Here is a 23,870-nt window from a genome sequence, read left to right as displayed (position 1 = left end):
TTGACCCTTACGCACAGAGATTGTTCTAGATTCTCTGAATCTTTGGATGATTTTATGCACTGTAGATGATGATAACTTCAAACTCTTTGCAATTTTTCTCTGAAAACCTACTTTCTGAAATTGCTCCACTATTTTTCGCCGCTGTATTGGGGGAATTGGTGATCCTCTGCCCATCTTGACTTCTGAGAGACACTGCCACTCTGAGAGGCTCTTTTTATACCCAATCAAGTTGCCAGTTGACCTTATAAGTTGCAAATTGGTCCTCCAGCTGTTCCTTATATGTACATTTAGCTTTTCCGGCCTCTTATTGCTACCTGTTCCAACTTTTTTGGAATGAGTAGCTCTGATGAAATCCAAAATGAGAATAATAATATTTGGCATGACATTTCAAAATGTCTCACTCTCAACATTTGATGTGTTATCTATAATCTATTGTTAATAAAATATAAGTTTATGAGATTTGTAAATTATTCCATTCCTTTTTTACTCACAATTTGTACAGTGTTTTTTGAATCGGGTTTGTATGTACATTTTCAAATTTTGTTTATATTGTCAATGTGTCATTTTCGCCGTATGGGGGAGACATTACTGCAGAAATCCAACACTTTTACTCAACATCATCATCTAACGCTGGTCTGTCTCTCTCTTTCTCTTTCTCTCTCTGTGTGTGTGTGTGTGGATGGAGGAGGCAAAGCCAAACACACATACACAGACACAGAGACTAGGACCACAGCGACCGGTCTGTCTCCTTAAGATGCTGAAATAACGGCGAGAAACGAACATCTTTCGATTGTTGATCGAGACCAGCTCACTTAGTAACCAAAATGTCTGGAAAAATAGACAGTAAGCAAGGTAAGTGTTTACCTTTATTTACATTTATTAATAATTTTATATGAACTTCAGTTAGCCGCGTTAGCATTAGCGTCAGATGAGGGTTCAAGGCCACTGACAGGATCAAAGCATCTTATCTTTATCTTATTTTTGATGGCCAAAACGCGACGTATGAACGCCTTAGATTATATATTCGGGTCATTCAATTTATTTTTAAGATAATCAGGTATTAATGTCTACATTAGTGTGTCTCAGACAGCTGTATTTGGGTGTGGACGGAGCTGCTTATAGCGCTGTTGTTGACTTTTGCTAGCTGTCAGACTTCGCGTGTTTGTCAAATTCCTCCTATTTGTTGTTTATTTTAAATATGTAGTTTGCGTTTTGTTGCACTAGTTATCTGTAGAGTTTGTGTTACAGTTGTTTTGTGCTGCTGTCTGGCCCTTTCTGGTCGTGTGTGTTGTAATGGTCTGCTGTCCACAAATGTAACGTTACTATTCAGTGTATTTAAACGTAGCCATTTACGTTAATATTAATAGCCTGAACTGTTTCTTAATATGATACATTTCGCATACATGTTGTGTAAGTGCTCGTATACTTTTAACGAGCTTGTGACACAAATGACAACAAGATATGAATAGTTTCTGCGTAATTTATACAGTCGAATCATATACAACTATGTGCGATACAGCTGAGCTAGGTAGAGAGATACTCCTGATTATGAGATAAAAACCAATGTCACTTCCTTTCTCAGAAATTTTAGTGAGGTTTGAGACATTTACTAAAGGTTATCAGTTCACTCAGAGCGAGACAGACAGATAAACAGGCAATTTGAATTATACACACACACACACACAGTATGTGCTTAAAATTTAAATGGATGCAAAATGCCATGGCATCATCTAATAAATAATTAATAATATATATAATAAAATAATAATAAATATATCTGTGGTGATATAAAAAATTTATATTGGTTTGTTTTTGTTTGTTTGTTTTTTTAGCAAGGGGAGGGGGGAATTTTTCTCAATTTAAAAGCTGTGAATTGAATAAAGCTGTTTGGAGTCTTATTCTGACGGCACCCATTCGCTGCAGTGCATCCACTGATGAGCAAGGGAGTTAATGCTACATTTCTCCAGATCTGTTTTGATGAAGAAACAATCTCAGCTGCATATTGAATGGCTTTGGAGTCATTTTCAGCCAATTTTCTCTACTCCTTTAGTAAGTTGATTCAGAAAGATTTGAATCACTTGATTCATGTCAGGCTGGTTTAGAGACAGTATTGCAGAAATAGTTCAGTGCAGGTTTTATGTTTTACTCTCCTGCACTCAGTGACCGAATGTGTGAGTTTTTTATGAATAAGGCAAGATATCTGTTAACTACCCTGTGAGGTTGCCAGCATTGTCACTTCCTTTTCTCTGAGGGCTCTGAGAAATTTGAATCACTTGTGGGTAACTTCTTGTCAGAAGTTCAGTTACTCATCTCTAAATGGCCCTGAGAAGTAGATGTTTGTTTGCGTTGGAGGAGGATGTTGGCCAGTGTCTTCTAGTTTAAGACATATCTCTTGAACCGCACTTGTTTTAGCTGTCTGCATTATTTTAGTAACAAAAGAATCAGAATTGGAAAAGAGTGGTTTCTTTGCTTTTTAAAAAAAAAGTTTATCAGGCCATGCTGATGATATTTTTGTTTCCATTTTTATGATTTTAATATAGAGCTGTTGTGAAATGCATTGCTGCACCAATCTGTTTGATTGAAATCAATGTGAAATGCATTACAAATTCATGTTTTCATTTACCAGACAACTGTACTTTAATGAAGCTTCTTGCATTGATGTTTTAAACCCAGACTCTGGGGGGCTGACTTGTTGTGGTTGACTAGTTTGTTTCAGAAGAGGATGTGCAAAAAAAGAAAGAAAAAAGAGGATATGAGTTAGTAGATGAGGATCAAGAAGCGGATGGAAAGAGCATGTCCTCTGAAAGCACAAGCACACCTTATTGGTTTGCTGTGTTCTAGCACAGCGGTACTTTTTCTTAGACAGTGGTTCAGGAAGTGGTCTCTCATGAGAAATTTAACCTGTTTAGATTAGCAGTCACAACATTGACTGTGAGATAAGCAAATAAGAGTTCAGTCATCCTGGGAAATTCCACTCCTGCAAAATTATAAATGCATTAACTTTCAGTAAGCACTGTATTTGCTGTTGTGTGTGTGTTTTTTCTTGTCTGATTGTCTGATTACCAATTACAAATTTTAATGTTAATTGACAGTCTTTTCGTTCTGGGAAAATGGTCCTAAAATATTAATGATAACTCATCCAATTGCAGATTTTTGATTGTGCACATCAGAATGTCATTCCTGCTTAAACCAGCTGCTTCTGACTAGCTATTAATTAGTAAATCATGTTTACATTTACGTTATATAAACTAAAACCCATACAATTTTAAGTCGGTTCGACTCCTTGTTGAGTTTAACATGGATGAAAGCGAGGCTCTGAGGGATAGACTTACAGTTTTTATAATGGTACACACTGTATAAAGGTCCAAGATCATTTCATTTTCACAACTCAGAACTTTCAAAACTGTTTTACGGTGTTCTTGTATACTGAGGTTTTTATTTTTCAAAAAGACATTTCATCAGCTAAACAGTCGATAGGTTCTTAAATGGCACAATCCATTGAACGCACTGTACTTCTATCCCTCACAGCCTAATTTTTGTAAAAAAATTAAGTTTGGCGCTACTCTGGTCTCTTGGTTATTTATTAAAAATGATAAATATTTGTTCCTGACCCAACTTCCTGTTCTCAATAGGAACTATATCAACACAAATAAGGAAAATTTGACATATTTTTCTTTTTTGTGTCTCCTAAATACTTCATCTACACACACCCAGGTTTCAAAGCCGAGTTGAACATCCTGACAAAACTCCATTAAGCTCCCTTGTCGGAGTCTTTCAGTCTTTGATAAGAAGAATCTGTATCATATGATTTGAAAGTTCACAGAGCACTTTTTGCAAACCGCAAGCTCTTCATTCCTTTAATGCGTGTAAGGATAAATTGCCCCTAAATGGTTTTGTGGCCTGCACAATAGTGTCATCACCAGAATTCATTCCAGAGTAGCACGCTCCAAGAGAGCGGTGAGTCCCACTGTGACCAATTCAGTTTGTAGTCGAAGAGGATTTCACTGTACACAAAGACCTGTGTCTCATCTCGCATATATTCCCAAAATACAGAATAAGGTTGATGTCTCATAGAGCAGTGAACTGGAATCCTAAATTACTGCAAGATGTCATGAATACTTTGGATAAGTGTAGTTATGGTTAGCTAATAATGAAATCAAAGTTTTTTGTTAAAAAGTTGTCATTAGTTGAAATAAAACAGAGATAGAATATGAATATTAGATGAAAAATGTAAACAAAAATGACCAACGTTGCTTAACTGAAATAAAATAAGTTGAAGTTGAAGAACTAAAAATGAAAAAAAATGAAAATGACAACCATGTAAACAATACTAAAACAAAAGCTAATTCAAACTGTTACTTGTGTGTGTGTATATATATATATATACATGTGTATATAAACAACTATGAGCAAATAAACTTTATTGACCTAATTTACCTTATAATTCTGTGTGTTTTTGTCTTCCTTCAGAATCCCAGCGCTCCCACTTGACGTCCTTTACGATGAAACTAAAGGACAAATTCCACTCTCCCAAAATCAAGCGAACACCATCAAACAAAAAGTCCAAACCTCCACCAGAACAACCCATGAAGTCCCCAGAGAAGACAGTGACCAAGGTAGTAGAAGATATTAACTTTATAAGCAAAGCTTTTTATCTGAAAGCAGATAAGCACATGGTTATCTTTTGACGTGCTGAAGACATTGGTTTCGGTGACATTCTTTTTTTTTTTTTTTTTACCACATTTAGAGTCTGAGTCAATTGGAGGAGCATGAGAAAGAAGTGGTCAGCGCCTTGCGGTATTTCAAGACCATTATTGACAAGATGGCGGTGGACAAGAAAGTCTTGGAAATGCTTCCTGGTTCTGCTAGCAAAGTTTTGGAGGCCATCATGGGCTTGGTACAACTTGATGGCAAGATACTGAGCAGGTAAAACCGTTTTGGAGCTTCTTGAGAGCATTTGTTTCTTGTTCTGCTTTCATGAAAAAAAAACGTTTTCTGCCTGAACTATATAAATATTTTATACCCCATCCATCTGTCACCAGTTCGAGAGTGTCCTCCTGTCTCAGTCGACTCTATCAAAGTCTTGCAAACCTCATTCGCTGGTCGGACCAAGTGATGTTGGGGGTGAATTTGGAAGATAAAGAAACAATTGCAACCGTCACCACTGTGATCAAAGCAGTGCTGGATGGTGTGAAGGTATTAATGTTCGAGTAGAACTCTGTTATGACTTGTCTTCTGTCTGACGGCTATTCTCTACGCATGTTCCAGCTGGGTTTTGATCTTAGTTGATAGTTTGTGTGTAAAGCCGACTTTGCCTATGGTTCCTGTAGGAGCTGGTCAAAGTTGCCATTGAGAAGAAGGAGCACCCCTCCCCTACAACGCCTGTCAAAAACCTGCTTCCTGCCTCCATTCCACAATGGTAAATGGAAGCCTTTTTTGAAAAAACATTACAATTTTAAATCGATGCGGATGATGTTGAAATCCGTCTTTAAATTCAGTGTAAGTTACCAGCTGGGCTGTTGACCTGTAATATGATGTTTTGTGGTGTTCATTTCAACCACTTTTATTATGGCAGTGTTCCAGAGCCCCCTGTCATTGAGTCGAAGGAACCTGTCTTGATTGAGACCCCTACCCCAGCCGAGGCCAAAGAGACCCCAAATGATGTTCCCGATGAGGAAGTGGCCCCTCCTAAACCCCCTCTAGCTGGACTCAAAGTGCCTGAACATTGGTATGAAAATTTTTTTAATCTTTATGGCCTTGATATATAAAATGTAAAAGTTTTATAAAATAAAAATATAAAATAAATGTTATAAACACACAAAACACATTATAAATGATAAAAAAAATATTTAAATAAATCAAATATTATTTCTACATTAAAAAATAAATAGATTAAAATATTCAATATAAAATAACATTTTCCAAAAATGTATGTTATATATTTTAATCTATTTATTTTTTAATTTGGAAATAATATTTGATTTATTTAAATAAAGTTTTATGTTGTCTTTTTAGTTTGTCTGTTTAATTACATTTTTATTTATCACTAGAATAACACAAAATCACACATCAGGGTTTTAAACTGCTTTAAGATATATCCAAAATTTTGGGGTTAAAAATGGCAAACGCTAAAGACAAAAAACAACAGAAATGCCGATAGTTATGTACTGTGTTTATGGAAATTGCTGTTTATTTAGTGTTGCAAGCTTTATGAAGTGAAACAAGTGAGTATGATTGTAGGTGGTACTGTGAGCAGTTTACAAGAGGAAATATGAGGTATGCTGTGTTATCTTAACGTGCTATCTTATCCGGATTACATGCAGTAAACATTTAGATACCACAGGTGTGATGTGGTGTGCAACAGCATGTGGTGTATGTTTTAAGTGCTTGGCTATAAAAATTATTGCATAGACCCATCTCGGCTTACGGGAAGCCTAAAAGAAAAGGTGTGAAAGAGAGATATAAATAGTGGTATTCTTGAGAATTCAGGTCTTTGTAGGGTGCAGCAGCGAAGGCTTGGCTTCCTCTGTCAGAGAGTTATTGACATATGGGATGTTTTCTGAGAAATGAACCTAACAGGGGCAGCTCTCCTCTGAAGACTGAAGGAGACAAGAAAGGGAGCGAGAGAAACAGTAAGATATTCTGCTACCAAGTCTAGACAGGAGAGGATAAGGTTGTGCCACTGGCATAAAATAGAGTTTGCTGGGGTTTCAATGTTTTTGGTGTGTTTCCAGCTTTCCAACTAGTCTGTGTCTCAGACTCTCTGATATATGAAGGCCGGGACACACCAAGCCAACTTCAAAGAACTAGCGGTCGATGAATGCTGAATGTTGTCGCCTCGCGTCTGCAGCGTCAGACCAAAAAGACTGCAGCCGATGGCAAACTAACACGTGCATTCTGCGCATGCATGAGAGGAAGGAGCTGTTCATCTCAGCAGCTATTAAAAGTATATATTTATCATTCAAAAGGAAAAAAAAACAAACAAACAAAGATATACGAGATAAACGCAGATATGCAAAATGTAAATATAGCAGCGCTTGCTTACCATTTTGAATATCAGTAACGTTGATAGCTTTAAACATTTTAATCAGCTCACGTTGTTGTGAAAACATTCGCTAATAAGAATGATTGGGAAAGATCATGTAACATGTAAACAGCCTCCTGTACCGCCTTCATTCACATGCTTGTTTTCATCACTTTTGCCTTCATTCTCGGCAATGACTCATTCGCTAAACTGAACATCCAATCAGAGCTCTCACTCTCGCCAAAACTTACAAATCTGTCATGTCATTATTTACTCATTCTCATGTCATTTCAAACTCCCACAACTTTCTTTCTGCTATGGAACACACAAGCAGACGTTTAGCAAAATGTTCACATTGCCTTTTCCATTAAATTCATTGTTTAACATTAATAAGACGGCATACTCACTGCTATTGATGGTTTACTTGGATAATTAATGTAACATTTAGAAGCAGTGTTTACTTTTACTTCATTGAGAAATAATAGAAGGTAACATTACATTCATTTAATTTGTTAATTTGTATTTTAATATTGGTATTGCCTACTAAAATTTTGCTGATATCGTGAAAACCCTGTGGTGCAAATAAAATTTTGTAGCAGTGTGAATATGTAGATGCACTAATGATTTTTGAGAGCTGCTATTGAAACAGAATTGTACTTTTCAGCTTTTTAAAACCTACATTTTGACACCCAGCACGGCCAGAAATATCAATATTATTGCACTTCATTTCATTAGCAAGCAAGTGTTCACACAATCTGTCAAGTGTTTGAAATTGAACAAGGCTGCTACATTTAACTGCACACTTGCTGTTAGGACGAGCTGCTTTTCAAATTAGTAAAATTCACATTATAAGAACATAACCATAATGTCTAAGTTGTGATCAATTAACTGACTTTATCTGGAAAATTTCTTCTTGCATCATGGACAAACTATTTTCCTGTTTGAACACAACTTTGACACAACTAGCATTGTATAAAACATTATACAAATAAAGGTGACTTGACTTGTGTTTATGTTGTTCACACTGTCAAAGTGCTCGGTGTGACAATCTGACCATATGAAACTATATGCATTTAGCGTTCTCGCATACTTCAGACAACTTGCATCAGACACTTTTTTCTTTTCATTACATCTCACTGTTTTTCAATCAAATGATTTTTTATTTTTTATACTGCAAGTGAAGTCTCTGATGAAAGTTCTGCATGCGCAGTGCAATGCCCTGATGAATTATGAAATTTGTTGCTGTCTGCTTTCAGTCGTTGTTGTAGCCCTAATATCCCACAGTTAACTCACTGAAATGGCATGTAGATGCTTTCATGGCCAACAGCCACTCGGCTCACAGCAGAAAATGAGTTTACATCAGTCAGACTGTTAAAATAATTGTCCGTGTTAGGACTACGACAGATCCTCCAGCTGTTTTATAGTTTCTCTTCATAGCGAGAACTTTGTTTAATCTCCGTTCAAGCCTCTCATCTGGTGAAACAATTTAAGAGTGACCTGGTATATTGAGACTGGTTATTTAGAGGATGATCACTGGTATTTGTAAATGTCAGCCAGCTGTACTCTACATTCATATGAGTCAGTTCTTCTGCTTGTTGCTCTGCTGTATGACTTTAATGTTAGCAGCTGTTTTGGAGCGACAGAGAAATTAACAAGACTGACTTAATGACTGATTTATGAAGTTGTGGTTTGTGGTTCTAGAGCTGGATTCCACTTTCACTTTGCAAAAATGTCCCTGGTCTCTTGGTGATTGAGGGGGATTGGTTTCAGATTTTCATGACACAGAATTTATCTGTAGGTTTCTTGATTGGCAGCTTGTATGAGACTAATTAACTTTTAGGTACAGTATGACTATAATTAATCTGTTTGATGCTAGCATTGGCTAAACAAGCTCTCCTTTTGCAGTCCACCGGCTCTCCCACCAAAGAAGCGTCAGTCGGCACCGTCTCCCACAAGGATTGCCGTGGTTGCGCCAATGAGTCGTGCCACAAGTGGATCAAGTCTTCCTATTGTTATCTGTCGACAGGTGAGATTTTGGTGTTCCCTTGGTGCTTCAATCTGCAACTTGAAAGTCACGGTGTCCAAAGACATTATTTACACATTATTTTGATGTCAAATAGAAAAAGTCAAACCAGTTTGAAGCATCAAGGTGAACAAATATTTCATCCTTGATTGTTTCTTGAGGTTAACTGTTCTGTAATTTCATCTAAAGGAGTATGAGGCAGAGGCCTTAAAGAGGCGTTTTTCAGGAGGCAGTCACTCCTGTGGAGGGGAATCTCCACGACTGTCCCCATGTGGCAGCATCAGCATTTTGAGCAAATCAGATGAACAGCTGTCGTCTTTGGAGCAGGACAGCGGACGGTGCTCTCGTAACACCAGCTGTGAGACCCTAGGTGACTCTTTAAATCATTGTTGAGAAAGCTACTTTGAAACGATAGCTTCACAGACTACACGCACCCAAGAATGGTTTAAATATATTGATGAGATTTATCTTCTCTGGTTTGTCCCCTGGTTTACTCAGACACAACAGAGACCTACGACCCCGATTATGACTTCCTGCATCAGGACCTGTCTAGTATCGACCAGATCCTTCCTGCAAACACAGGGGGTTGTCTGAGCCCACTCCCAGAGTCTCACAACGAATCATCCTCCTTCCCTGTTCAGCCTCAATCGATACCTCCCGCTCTCCCAAAGAAGGAACGGCGACCCCCTCCACCTCAAGTGGACCGACTGTACTCTCAATATGACAATGTTTCTGATGAGGACATGCAGACCCCGTCGTTCCCCCTCTTCGCTTCGATGCCACCCTCGAACCCTGGAGTATTTATGGGAAACTTTGGCCCTGCTGAGAACGCACAGATGCCTCAGAGCCCTCCACCCTTGCCAGAGAAGAAGAGTCGCAATGGTGAGTATGAGAAATTTAGATATGTTGTTTGTAGGATAGCAAATCAGAGTAAGAAACACTTTTTTAGTCAGATCTGATAGCCTTGTGGGCAGCGCTATGACATGTAGCACTTATGCACTTTGGGAAAACCAAGTTAAGGCCCCCTATTATATATATTCAGACCGTTTCCCTGTTTCAGCACAAGGTCGACATTCAACTTAAAAAAAAATAATTAATTGCTGAATAATTTTAAAAGGTCTTTTCTTCCATATTATGACATACTGTATATCTAAAACAGATTACTGAAAAACAAAAATCGAATGGTGGGGACTTCCATCTGTCAGTTGTTGATTGAGGTAGATTTGAATGTGAACTTTTTTTAAGGGGGTTTACGAAATGATTGAAAAAAAGTCCTGGAGCTCACCTCCAGAGAGAAGTCTGTCGTTTTACTTTATGACTGAGTTATGTACATTTTTTATAAACAAAATTATTAGGTCCTAAAAAAAAACTATATACAAATGAATCGTTCACAAGATCAATAGCATGCATTTTAAAAATAGGGTGAATTTAAATTTCTTGCCAACTTTAAAAGCAGCATTTAATCTTTGAATACTAGGACCAAACAGGTAGTTCGAGCCCTGGCTTTTTTGTTTGTCTTCAGACTAAGCTGTTTGCACAGTTTACTTAATTCCTTGTGTAATCTATCTGAGGAATGACGCAGTATGGCGAAGCCAGTTTTTCTCTGTAAAGCCCCTTGGTGTCGGCTAGGGGATGGGAAGCAGTGACGTCATCTTCAGTGTGAGATCAGATGGCATAATGCCTTTGTTGGAGAAATCTCTTAGTGAATACAGTTCAAGGCCTCACCCAAGCCGGCAGGAAATAAGCTCTTGCTGAAAGACTGTTGTTTGGAGGGAGGGATGATTGAATCATGTCGTAATTCACACATGAGCGCTGTGGCTTGATAGAAGAGTTTATCTGCGGCCACATGCACACAGAGGATGCTAAGCTGTTTTTCTCTTTTACATTTTAACAACTCAGAATTACAGAGCATTACCGAAATGTTCAATTTTGGTCAATCAATAAAATATATATATATATATATATATAAATACAGGTTATTACTGTTATTTATATCGTTAACATACTGTATCACATAGGGATGTGATGAAGTAGAAAACAGGCCAGGGTGCTTTTATCTGTTTGCATGTTGATTGAAAAAAAATAATGAAATATTCAATAAATAGAAATAAATAGAAACCTTATAATTCTTTTGTAATTCCATAATTTTAAATCTCTAAATCTATAATAAAAAATGATTGGAAAATGTTTGTTGATATTACAAATAACAATTATTTGTAGAACATTTAGATTAATACGTGCATATATCAGCTGTTTTATACAGATTCATCCTAGTTAGCAGAGTAGTGAATCTTGAGAGTATTGTATATTGAGCGTCAATATTAATTTGCATACTTCATACAAATGGGATTATGACCAAATATTGCTTCATTTCACGCAGTAAACTGTGCCTTCACACCCTCTTACAGTGTCAGAGCATTTTGTCATCTTAACCTTTACCTTCTTTATGCATGTTCTAGTTTGCAACACCTGTCTGCCTGTGTTTTGATTTAACCTATTTACTTTTTGCCTCGTTTACCCTCAGTACTGAAGTACATGCAGTTTATGGAGGACTATTCTGAGCCACTGCCTTCCGTTTTCTACCAGACGCCTCAGAGTGAAAGCATTTACGAGCAGCGCAATCGGAAGCGTTTTCAGGAAGTGTACGGTCTCAGCGACTCCTTCAGCAGCAGCGACGAGACCGTCCCTCCGCCAGCACTGCCACCCAAACAGAGACAACTGGTGAGAGCTAGATCAGTGCCGTCGGTGCTGCGCCCACACACGCTGTGCACACTTTGAGTCTGTCTCATTCTCACCCTCCCTAGACGTTGATGCAATGTTTTTCTTCCTACAGAGAGTCACTATTAATCATAATGGTAGCAGTATTATATTTCCCGTAGTGTCAGATTATTGCTTGTTGTAAGTTGCTCGTAGCAAAGCATTCATTCAGTGTTTGTCTTACTGAAGTTCAAGTGTTTCCTTGGGGCGATCCGTGTCATATTGTGCCAGTAAAAGTACGTCTTCATCTGACACAATCTAGTTTCTCATAGTGTGTTGTGTGAACATGTCTGATGTTTATTCAGCTAATGCCTATAAGAAACGGCTCAAATGAGAGTAAAATGTAGTAACATCCTTTTATCTTGTACTATTCCTGGCTGTGTAGCACCTGCAGCTCTGCATATCCTTTTGTGGCATCTCGATGTTAAAAACAAGCGACTGTAGTTTATTTTTAGCAAAGTTCTTAGTTATTTTTTGTGATGCTTTTAGAGCAGAGACTGTTTTGTTTTATGGTCTTCTAATGCAGTTTTACAAAGAGACTGTTTTTTACACCAAACAAATTATATAAATGCATATAGGACCCAGAGGGAAATTTGCAAACAGGCATTAGAAAAAGGCATTTGAAGACACTGTATCTAATTTGACATGCAAAGAAGAAATTTACATAGAAGTCTTGAAGGCACAATGCAAGGGTTAGAAATATAGTCTATGTTATATTGTACTGATAAGGTTAATATATATAATTTATTTATTTATTTTATATATGGGCTCTAATTGTTTTGGACACTAAACTGAAAAGACCATCTTAATTTGTTTTTTTTGTTTCGGTGCTTTTTACTGTTCTTACTTTTGCCCTCATTCTTGTCTTGCTAACCCATCTACCTCATTTCTTTTGCCTTGGTTTTTCCATCGTTTTCTCTCTCATTCCGTGTGACTAAGCAGAAGGATTCACTGAGGTGTGTTGCTTAGTTTTGAGCTTCGGTATAAAGTTAACCCTACGTGCTAAGCGTAAGTCTAGCCATTCATTTGTGCTTTTAGTTTTAGCAATTTCCTGTTTTTGTTCCCACACTGATTAGCAAGCACAAGCACAAAAAATAGAAACATTTGTCTTCCAATATTTTACACAATTCTTTAATGTTCTTTCATGCTTTACAGTAGACTTTCGACTGAAGAGACGTCATATTTAACTGGACACAAATAAAAATAGTATTCAAATAGGCCTTTTAAGGCCTTAGGTCATGTCTGATTTTTACAAACTATGATTAAAAAGGTTTTATTTGTGTCACATTTAATATGCCGTCTGCTCTGACTGAAGTCCATTTCTTCATTCAGCTCACATCTGCTCAAGAATCTATACTGTGCATGAATCTCTGGCCCTTTTTCTCTTCCTTCCTTCCACTCTTCTCTTCCCTCCTAGGCTTCCTCACACTCTGCTTCTCCTTCCTCCTCCTCTTCCTCCTCTCTGTCATGTCAACTGCAGCTGTGTGCATCCGGGCCTGGTCCTGGTGAGACAGAAAGCTCTTTCAGCCTTTCAGCATCTAGCTCCTCTCTGAGCCGCCAGGGCTCCCTCCCTGTCCCTACGGTGAGTCTCGCTTGCCTTTTGCCTGCCTCTTTTGCCTGCCCTTTTTGAACTAATAAAGCCTTTAATATCTGCTTTAAAGCCTAATTTAACAACAGTGCCTGCTAAGTGTTAACGGTAAAAGGTTTAGTTTACCCAAAAATTTAAATATGCTGGAAATGTACGGCCGTCCGAGATGTAGATGAGTTTGTTTCCTCACTGAAACAGATTTGGAGAAATTCAGCTTTACATCACTCATCAATGGATGCTCTGCAGTTGAATGGGTGCCGTCAGAATGAGAGTCCAAACAGCTGATATAAACATTGTAAACCACACGACTGTGGACAAGCTTTCTCCAGTTGAAAAAGTTCTCTCACATCAAAATCCACAAACATATTTGTTTGGGCTGTATATTGGGCTGTGTATTTGTTCCTCTGTGAACTGGAGTATTGTTGTGATGGTTTTACTTGCTGTTTATACTTTCATTCTGACGGCACCCATTCACGGCAGAGGAGCTTTTGTTGAGCAAGTGATGTAATGCTGATTTTCTCCAAACCTGTTCTGATGAAGAAACAAATTCATCTGCATCTTGGGTGGCCTGAGGGTGAATTTTGGATGAACTTTAATACTATAATGCAGCATTTTAAACACTGGAGTTATAATTCTGAAGTTTTTCGATTTGTGTTCACATGCTGTGAAGTAGCACAAACACGCAAACACCCCTGGTTGTCTAATTATTGACTCTGCGTAGGTGTGTGTGCTGGCGGCTACAAAAGGAATCATATTCATAATAGCTCGGATGAATCACAGGTGCTGTAGCCTGTAGGCGGGGAATAGTTCACAACCTCAATTAAAGGCGGTACTACCTTGTTAGGGTTCAGTGATTTATTTATTTATTTAATTATTTTATTAGCTTCCTGTACCCGCCTAGTCTTCAGTGCTAGAGATCTAAAGAGTCAAAAGCATGTACCACACAGGTGTCCTGCAACTGTAACCTGCTGAATAGCTCAGGGTAAACATGCATCATCCTGCAGGGACTCGTCGGGCTCCCCACTGTTAGGTGACTGAGCTGCCTGTAATGATGTCATGTCTGCTGAGCTGTATCCTCCGACCAAGTCTACTGAATCACAGGGGACTCTTTTCAATACCTCTAATTGGGAATGCAACTACTGAATATAGGTGATCTGTCTCGGGGTTGGTAGCTGGTACTTTGTGCCCAATTTCTTTATATATATGTATGTCTATATTTATTTAATATAGTAGTACTTTTTTGTTGTTCTTGTTTTATTATACTTTAAATTATAATAATAGTTTATTGTTGTTTTATCTTCTTTAATAAAATTTTTACTCATTTTTATATTAATTATAATTTGATAAAATAAACATTACATAGAATAGTAATGCTCAATACATTTTTGCTCATCATTACACAAAATGCAATAAAAATAATAATAATAATAAAAATAGACTTATTTTATTTATTTATATAGCTCTTTTCATACAAGAAATGCAGCTCATAGTTCCTTACAAAAAAAAAAATAATTCACACCTATAAAATACCATCATTAATATGACTAGATTAAATATGTAACCCACAACAGATGGAAAGATTAAACCCATAATAATAAAAGAATATAAAATTAGACTGCATAAAATGTGAATAAAAAAAAAGTAATAATGAAAGAAAGCATAATACATTGTTTTAGAAAAGTCATTTCTAGTTAAAAGCTTAAGTAGAAAGATGTATTTTTACCTTTTGTTTTAAAAACGGTACATAAAAACAAAAAATGGAGTAAAAAAAAAAAAGATAATAGTTACTCTGTTAAGATAGTCTACAGTCTAAGCACATGGCTTGTTGCAACTGCTCACATTATAATCAATGAAGCTGTCTGCTCAAGAGTCTGACATCAACACACTTATAATGTAGATGACCATGTTGATTAGAATGGGACAATATAGATGTATGATGCTTGCTTCTATATTTACTGTGTTAGGCTAATAAATGATAATGTTTAGTGGAGGAACTGTTTATTACTGTTTATATATAAATGTAATTATGTATTGCACATTTGATGTCTTTTATCATATTTCTTTTCCTGTAAGGCCTTGCATTACATTGATTTTACCACAATTAATAGTGTTTCAGGCAGTCCACTTTAATGTAATCCAGCTTCATGTAGTAAAATCACTCTAATGCACAACTCCGTGCCAAGTTTCCAGAGGCTGGTGGTGCTGTATCTTGCTTTGCTACCAGCTGTCCTTTGATTTCATGGCCCATCGAAGCAATAGATTCCCTCTGCCAAGTTTAGTACAGCTGTTCTTCATCTTTGTGGGCATCAGCTCTGAACCACAGCTTTACTCTGACGCCTGTCAATGCTTGTGCTGTCCTTCCTCTTGTGTTCCTGTAGAGCGAAAGTGCTAATGATGAAGGTGGGGAGGGTGAATACGTCAATCTGTATTCATCCAACCAAGCCAATGGAGATGTGACTCTCTCCAATGGAGTAAGTAACAGCATGTCAGCGTTTGCAGCCGACATGCCGGTGCCCTCACATGCTGCGCTTGTGCTGTTTGTGAATGTAATGCTTGGCTCTGCATCATGAGACTGGTTAAATTGCAAATTTTACTCAACACCTGTCGTCAAGACATACTTTATGCAGTACTGCATAAAGTGTGAAAAGACAAACAAGAAATCTCTTGCATGTTAATCGGAGCTTTTGTCGTAACCGGCCGTGACTGTCAGTATTGTTGCATAAGAAATTTGGCAGGGTGGCCCTGCTCACAGTAAGATTTCATTGGCTAAAAGAAATCCTGCTCTATAATGCTGGAAATAAAACATCTAGGATGTATTTTTGTGGCTTCGTGCAGGATTTTGCATGCAGTGTGGCCAAAAAAAACTACTTGGCCAAAAAAGAGGCCTGTAGATTTTCAGTGACTTTGTTACTGTGTGTGGAGACATTGTTGTGAAATCGAGTTGCTCGAGTTGCAATCGAGAACTGAAAAGAGGAATTGCTGATTTGATGATTGTGTGCTTTTTTAAAAAAACCTGCAGCTGCAGCGGTAATTATTATAACCACTGAACAGCTCATCAGATGCATCCCAGTGAAGATCATCTGAGTGTTTACAGACAGCTGTGTTATAATGCTACACAGTCATGTCTACATTACATTTCAACAAGATTTCATTTGACATGGGCTTTAAGATATGGTGACTGAGAATATGTAAACATTCATGCCATCAAGCTATTCATGCCAATTTTCAACATTCTCTCAAAGTGAAGTGAAGATATCACTTTTGCAAGTGATATCTAATTTTTCACCCCATCTTTCTCTGGGTGGAGTGATGGTCCTGATAGTCCTTAAATATTTCTTCTGTAATTGCCAGGACTCTTCTTGTGATGCTGAGGACTCACTCCAGGACTCAGCTTCAGAACACAGCAAAGATCCGGCAGACAGAGAAGGGTAACATTCATTACATTCATTGGGATTTGGCTCTTCCACCAGCAAACTCCTTTTTTTTCATGTTTTTTATGTTTGAAAACCTACCCTCTCATTCACAGCTGGAAGCAGAAGTGTGTGGATTCAGAGTTGTCCTCAGAGGAGGTGAATGAGCTCTACCTGATGGACCACGACGAGATCATGTCTCACTTAACACTAAAGCAAGAGGTAAAACATATGTGAAGCAGAAATGGCAATCTTTCATTTTAGAAGTTTGTCTTGATTTGCGTTGGTTGCAATGATAGTCAGAGTGCTAGTGTGCTCTCTGCTGCCCTCTGCCTGTGAATTAAAGCCACTGCAGTGCCGCTGTGGTGAACCCCCCAGTATTGAAGTACATGTGACACTGCAAGGTCAGATCTACTGCAAAGAGCATCTCCCCTGAATGAATACATAAGAGAGTTAATAAGTGGACCACTTGTACTCTGCAATAAGACAGGAAATATGTCTTTAGTGAGCAGGCATGCTTCTTCCTGTTCCATTCTGCTTTTGAAAACAAGTCTAGAACATCCGGACAACTCTGCATGTGTTGGGGTTCAGTTGACTCTAAATAAACAGGGCTTTTTTAACTAGTACATTTTGAAAATATTATTTTGCCCATCCTTCTAAGAAGTTATATTTAGGATCTGATTACATTCAAAGCTCTAATTTGTTGAAAACCGCATAATCATAATCTGTGCTTCTCAGAACGATGACGGCCCTGATGTCAAAGCTGGATCAGGCGATATTTTATTGGTTCACGCCACCGAAACAGATCGCAAAGGTAAGAATAATCCCTCCTAATCTGAAGGTGTCCATTAATTTGTGTTAAATATTTCTTTCTTTAATAACACGTGGATCATGTGACACTGAAGACTGGAGGAATGATGCTGAAAACACAGCTTTGCAGCACAGGAATATATCACATTTTAAAATATATTAAACCAGAAAACAGTTCTTTTAAAATGTAAATAATATTTTACAATATTACTGCTTTTAATGTATTGTTCACCCCTAAGTTTTGAACGGTGGTGTAATTTATTCATTAATTTAATCCTGTTCCTAAATTTTAACCTATAATTATGATTCTTTCTTATGTTCTCTTTTGTAGATCGAGTTTTATACTGTGAAGCTTTTTTGACCACATATCGAACGTTTCTAACCCCAGAGGACCTCATTAAAAAGCTCAGCTATAGATATCCTTTATATGCAGAAGGGTGCTTTATATATCTTTTCATTACTAACATTTGTACACTCCAAGCTTCTTTTTCGCCCTTAACTCTGAACACATTTACCAGATTTTCTCTCAGCTCTGACATTAACAAACAACGAGCTAGTAAAAACACCTTCTTCGTGCTGGTGCGCGCCGTGGATGAGCTTTGGTGAGCTGGAACTCAGTCAAATCAAATGCACACTTTTACAAAGGATATACATACACACACACACACACACACACACATATATATGTATAAATCCAGTTAAATTACTTGGATATCTTTTGTGCAATTTGTTAAAGGGGTTTCCCTTGATGATATGCTGTTATGCCACATATATACAAGGTTGGAATACCCTAATATTAGACGATTACAGTTGAAGCAATTTGAGTTCTGAAGGCACTGACACAGTTACTCCACACTGTTTACTCATAGGCCCTTGTGATGTCATACAAATTATTTTGTGTCAACAGTTTGGTGGAGCTGACAGAAGACATCCTGAAGCAGCTCATGGAGCTTGTGTTCAATCTGTTGTGTAACGGTGAGCTCACCCTGGCCCGGGTTCTGCGCAAGAACATCCTAGATAAAGTCCAGCAGAAGAAGTTGCTGCAGTACACTAACTCCCTCAAAACGCTGGCTGGACGAGGTGTGGCCGCCAGGTAGTGCTCACCTAGATCATCTTTCTTTTACAGTTTTTTATTTTAGAATGAGTTGAACTGATTTTGAGTGTTTGTTCACAGGCCTGGCACTCTGCATGACTTCCGTAGTCATGAGATCGCAGACCAGCTGACTCTCCTCGATGCAGAGCTGTTTTATAAGATCGAGGTACGGCTTCTCTAATGTCATTCATCAAGCTTCCTATCTTTAAAGTTTCAGGGTTTTCCAACTTTTTCCTGTCTGTGTGCAGATCCCAGAGGTGTTACTTTGGGCAAAGGAACAGAATGAGGAAAAGAGCCCCAATCTGACCCAGTTCACAGAGCACTTCAACAACATGTCATACTGGTATGATGCTCTGATTCTCCAGCTGCTGTAAAACGTCTAGCGTTTAAGAAAAGAAACGTCAGGTGCCACAGCACAGCCAGAAAACTAGGCTTTTGGCTTGCAGAATAATGTCCGGTCCATATTACAGCAATCCATGTTAATATTCTGCAAAACCTTCACACTTAAAGACCGTTCACACCAAGCACGATAACTATAAAGATAACGATAAAGATATAGTTCACACTACAACTATAACGATAAAGGCATAGAGAAACGGTATCGTTGGAATCATTTTCAGAACGATTTTTTTCCAGCTGATGAACGATACAAACATTGACATCCAATCATTATCCACCCTGCTATTACGAGTTCGAGGATTTAAAGCGGCAGACGCTCAGAATAAACAGCCGATATCGTTCGCTGGTGTGGACGCTAATATCGTTATCTTTATAGTTAACTTTATAGTTATTGTTCTTGGTGTGAACGGGGCTTTAGGAACCGTTTACAAGATGTTTTCAGCCAAAAACAGGAAACTTTTTATGCGTTTCTGCCTGTTTGTTTTCAGGACAACAGCGTTTTGGGGACAGAAAACGCATATTTTTAAAAACGGGTTTCAAAGTGCAAGTTTTATTAAACGCCACCCAATACGGGAATCTTTGAAAACGATGAAGTCATGCACATGCGTTGTACATGCTAGATATGAAGACGTGCAGTATGTGTCGATTTTAAAGGAAAGCGCGACAACATACACAACAAAGGGCGGAGTACATGTACTGATGTTGCTGCAAAGTGTGGATTTACTTCACCAATATTACAAACAATAGCAGAGACACATCATATACAACATATAATTTTCACTTCCTTACAGGTACTGTTTACTAACAAGGTGACAGTGCCATCTACTGGCCTGGCATACATAATACAGCGGTTTGGGTGTTTTTGCAGATATATTTAAATGCAAATTGCTTTGAAAACATTATTGTGTATACGTGAAACTTTTTAAAAAATGCAAGGGAAAAACTTTGCTGTTTTTGACTACATCATTGTTGTGTCAACGTAGCCTTAGACACTGACAATTTTTTTATATTCGTTTAAAAAATTAATTGGTCACCACAGGACTATACAAAAACAAGTGAAGGCAGTTACAGTTGGTGAAAGTGATACATAATTTCTTTAAAAACTTTATAAATTTGAACCCAAAATTGTATGTTAATGAAGAAGAAATGTTTATGGACATGTTCATGAGTATACAGTACATTATATTTTTATTATTCTCTGTTTTAAGGGTTCGGTCCTTAATAATCCTACAAGAGAAAGCCCAGGATCGAGAAAAACTACTTCTAAAGTTTATCAAAATTATGAAGGTACAAACTATTTTACTTTCCAAACTGAATCTAATGGTTTATTGGCTTAATTTATATACATTATATATATATAAAATACCTTGAACCTTTGTTTCTCTGGAATCTAGCACTTAAGAAAACTCAATAACTTCAACTCCTACTTGGCAATATTATCAGCGTTGGATTCAGCGCCCATCAGAAGACTGGAATGGCAGAAGCAAACTTCAGAGGTCAATCACATAGCCTGTCTCTAAATAGTTTTAGTGCTCAGTTGATCTTCATGGTAACTGATGTTATCTTCACAGGGTTTAGAGGAATATTGCACTTTAATTGACAGTTCCTCCTCCTTCCGGGCGTACAGAGCAGCTTTGGCGGATGTGGAGCCTCCATGTATACCATATCTGTAAGAACAGATGTTAAGCATTACAAAACACAATTTGTATTGCTTTCCAAATGTCATATTTCATCTATAACTGCTCTTTCCCCTATTTTGCCTCAAAATACAGAGGCCTCATTCTTCAGGACTTAACTTTTGTGCATCTTGGGAATCCTGACCTAGTCAACGGAAAGATAAACTTTTCCAAACGCTGGCAGCAGTTCAATATCCTGGACACTATGAGGCGCTTCCAGCAAGTGTGAGTACTTAGACAACATAACCGTAATCGACTTCCATAATCAAGTGAAATCAAATGTGAAAACTTGCCTAGAGATGTCTATTTGATAGATGTCTCTTCACATTTTATATTTTTTCAGCGTTTTGCATGACTTCTACTTTTCTTTCTTCCAGGCACTATGACCTCAAACACAACGACGACATTGTCTCATTCTTCAATGACTTCAGTGACCATCTAGCCGAGGAGGCATTGTGGGAGCTCTCTTTGAAGATCAAACCTCGCAACATCACTCGACGGAAAACAGAACGAGAGGAAAGGACATAGCTACCAAACTACTTTTGAAAGCCAATCTCTGACGTTGAAAGACACAGCAATTACTGTAATGGCAGCTATGAGATTGGAAACTATACTGTATTTCTGTTACAGTTTACTGAAACATTTTTTTACGCAAAAAAGGTGATTTAGATTTTATTTTGTAAATGCACTGCATCTGAACCTGTGTGTAAATTTGAAGTGGAACCGTGGCAAGTGCGATGACAGAAAGCGTGACTCTGATATGTGAGATTACATGGTTTGAGATCATAACCTGGGATTTATGGTGATATTCCAGGACCATCTCGCCATCTGGATTTGCGGTGCAATCTGGAAAAACGACTGCGACTCCAACTGCAAACTGATACCATGATGCCTCAGTGGCACTTTGGATGTTGAAGTTCCTTGAAGACTGATATTTTTATTTATTTATTTTGTATGTAACAAATGCACATAAAGACTCTTTGAGTTTAGGGGGATTTGCTGTAAGATTAGCTGCTGGATTGAACAGCTTAAAGCATGCATGATAATAGGTCATTATGAGGATACACAGTCACTGTTATTAATAGCACTTTCAGGATTTTGTTGTTTATTCTGCAAGATTAACACAGCATCCGGCTGAATTCAAAAGGTGCTTTTCTGGATTTGAGTTTCAAATTTTGTTACAAAAATTCTTCAAACTAGAGTGCCAATTTTAATGTGCATCAAGTTCAAGTAACTATGGAAACATGTTTTCCCCATTAGTTAAAAAAAGACAGTTGCGACTTTTTCCCCCACAATTTAGTCTGTCTTTGCAAGAGTTGCAAGATATAAACTCAGAATTCTAAAATATTTTTTTTTCTAGAAATTCTATGTTTATGTCTCACAGTTGTATTACTTAAAATTTTTAAATTACATCTTAATATTTTTTTTTATTATTTATTTAGTTCCATGGAATATACATTTTTTAAAGGTAATTGCAATTCATCTCGCAATTCTCACTTTTTTTCTCGCAACCTCAGTTTATATCTTGCAGTTATGAATAAAAATGTATCTCACAATTACAAGAACAAAAAGAAGACTTATGAGATTAAGAAGTTGCAATTATCTTTAAAAAAAAATTTATTCAGTGGTGGAAACAGGCTTTCATAATTATCTATATTTTCATATTTCTGTTTATATTGAATTCATACTTATTCCTGAAATTTGAGGCCTATTTAAAATCAGTTGTCTTCCAATTACAGTTAATTGCTAATAATCAGGGAAACTCATCGTTTTGTTAATCGTGCATGTTATTTATTTGTGTATTTATGTGCATAGATTAACCATATCCTTTTCTTAGGTCATCCGCATCATTTGCAAAGGATGGTTTGTCTTCACCGGTGTGCTTTTTGTAAGAAAGATTTTAGGAGTTGTTTTGCAACTCTTTGTCTGGTACATTTCAATACTTTGCACAACAGCAAGGCACAAAATAATAACATTTCTGTAGATCTCCCAGAGCCATAGCAGTGATCAAAGACCTTCTATCGAGTGCTTGAAGCTTTTCATGAAGTGGTGTCGGTGTGATTAGTTTTATATAATGCAGTTTACCTTTTGTTTTTTAAAAGGATTTTACATAGACATTTGCAGAGAGATTTACTCTGTTGTTGTGAGATGTGATCAAATGTGCACTTTGAAGTTGCTTGGGGGAAACCGATTCAAAACTGTTGGGTAACAGTTTGAAGTGGACATACGTATGAGCCTGAACCCCTGCAACAACGCTTACAATGGGAACCTTTTCTTACCTGCAAATTGGACTGAAGTTGGTTTCAAAATTCCAAAGACCCCAGACCACATATCACCAGTTTGAACATAATGATTCAGTTGCATATAACATACAACTGACATGTACCACTGTACACATAACCCTGTGAAACTGGTAAAATAATATACAAATCATCAATGTCTTTGTTTTGTGCATGTGTGTGTGTGTGTGTGTGGGATCCATTTGTTTTGGTTAGGGGATAACAAAGAATTCAAGAAAAGCTGTGACCGTCATTAAAATCTGTGTGAATAATTAAATATGTGTTTAAGGTCATGCGCATAAAATTGTGAAGATTAACATTTCTCAATTAAAATTTTCACAGATACCCCAAAACTTAATAAAGTATCCAATCTTACTTCCTGAAATAATACAAAATAAATTATTTATTAGGTGTTTTTCACAAGTTGAAATAAATATTGATAGTTCATATGAATGCATATACAGGTGCATCTCAATAAATTAGAATGTCATGGAAAAAATCATTTATTTTTTTTTAATTGGTCTTAAGAAGTATTTTAATTTGTTAGATGTGAGCCAAAATCATTACAGTTAAAAGAACCAAAGACTTAAAACTACTTCAGTCTGTGTGCATTGAATTTAATACACAAGTTTCACAATTTGAAGTTGAAGAACTGAAATGAAAATTTGAATGAATGAAATTCTAATTTATTGAGATGCACCTGTATTGTTCTTAAAATAATTGTGATTACAATCAACATTTCAAATGTTTCTTGTAAAATAGTATAGAGTTGCAAAGAGGTAGAAAACATTTTGATAGGTAGGAGAGTAGG

The 23,870-nt window shown here is 37.2% G+C and overlaps 1 protein-coding gene across 5 annotated transcripts; it reads left to right on the top strand.

Moving 5' to 3' along the window:
• Positions 1 to 661: 661 nt before the first annotated feature.
• Positions 662 to 23,221, top strand: LOC113071767 (rap guanine nucleotide exchange factor 1-like). Of its 5 annotated transcripts, none has more exons than XM_026245064.1 (25): positions 662 to 852; positions 4,471 to 4,616; positions 4,748 to 4,926; positions 5,043 to 5,196; positions 5,331 to 5,419; positions 5,573 to 5,728; positions 8,930 to 9,050; positions 9,237 to 9,417; positions 9,546 to 9,929; positions 11,572 to 11,768; positions 13,222 to 13,386; positions 15,771 to 15,863; positions 16,744 to 16,820; positions 16,919 to 17,024; positions 17,541 to 17,616; positions 17,944 to 18,028; positions 18,122 to 18,214; positions 18,520 to 18,705; positions 18,787 to 18,871; positions 18,954 to 19,048; positions 20,313 to 20,391; positions 20,499 to 20,600; positions 20,676 to 20,773; positions 20,877 to 21,005; positions 21,158 to 23,221. In XM_026245064.1, the coding sequence occupies exons 1-25, from the start codon at positions 825 to 827 to the stop codon at positions 21,306 to 21,308; spliced, it is 3,255 nt and encodes a 1,084-aa protein (XP_026100849.1). In that variant the 5' UTR covers positions 662 to 824; the 3' UTR covers positions 21,309 to 23,221. The 5 variants fall into 5 exon arrangements, with proteins under 5 accessions (XP_026100849.1, XP_026100850.1, XP_026100853.1 ...); XM_026245065.1 differs by having other exon boundaries at positions 663 to 852; positions 5,576 to 5,728; XM_026245068.1 differs by lacking the exon at positions 13,222 to 13,386 and having other exon boundaries at positions 663 to 852.
• The last annotated feature ends 649 nt before the right edge of the window (positions 23,222 to 23,870 follow it).

The sequence above is a fragment of the Carassius auratus genome, unplaced genomic scaffold (genome assembly GCF_003368295.1).
Source record: "Carassius auratus strain Wakin unplaced genomic scaffold, ASM336829v1 scaf_tig00008058, whole genome shotgun sequence".
NCBI lineage: Eukaryota > Metazoa > Chordata > Actinopteri > Cypriniformes > Cyprinidae > Carassius > Carassius auratus.
The sequence above is the reverse complement of the archived record's forward strand: the minus strand, read 5'-3'. Positions and strand labels throughout refer to the sequence as shown.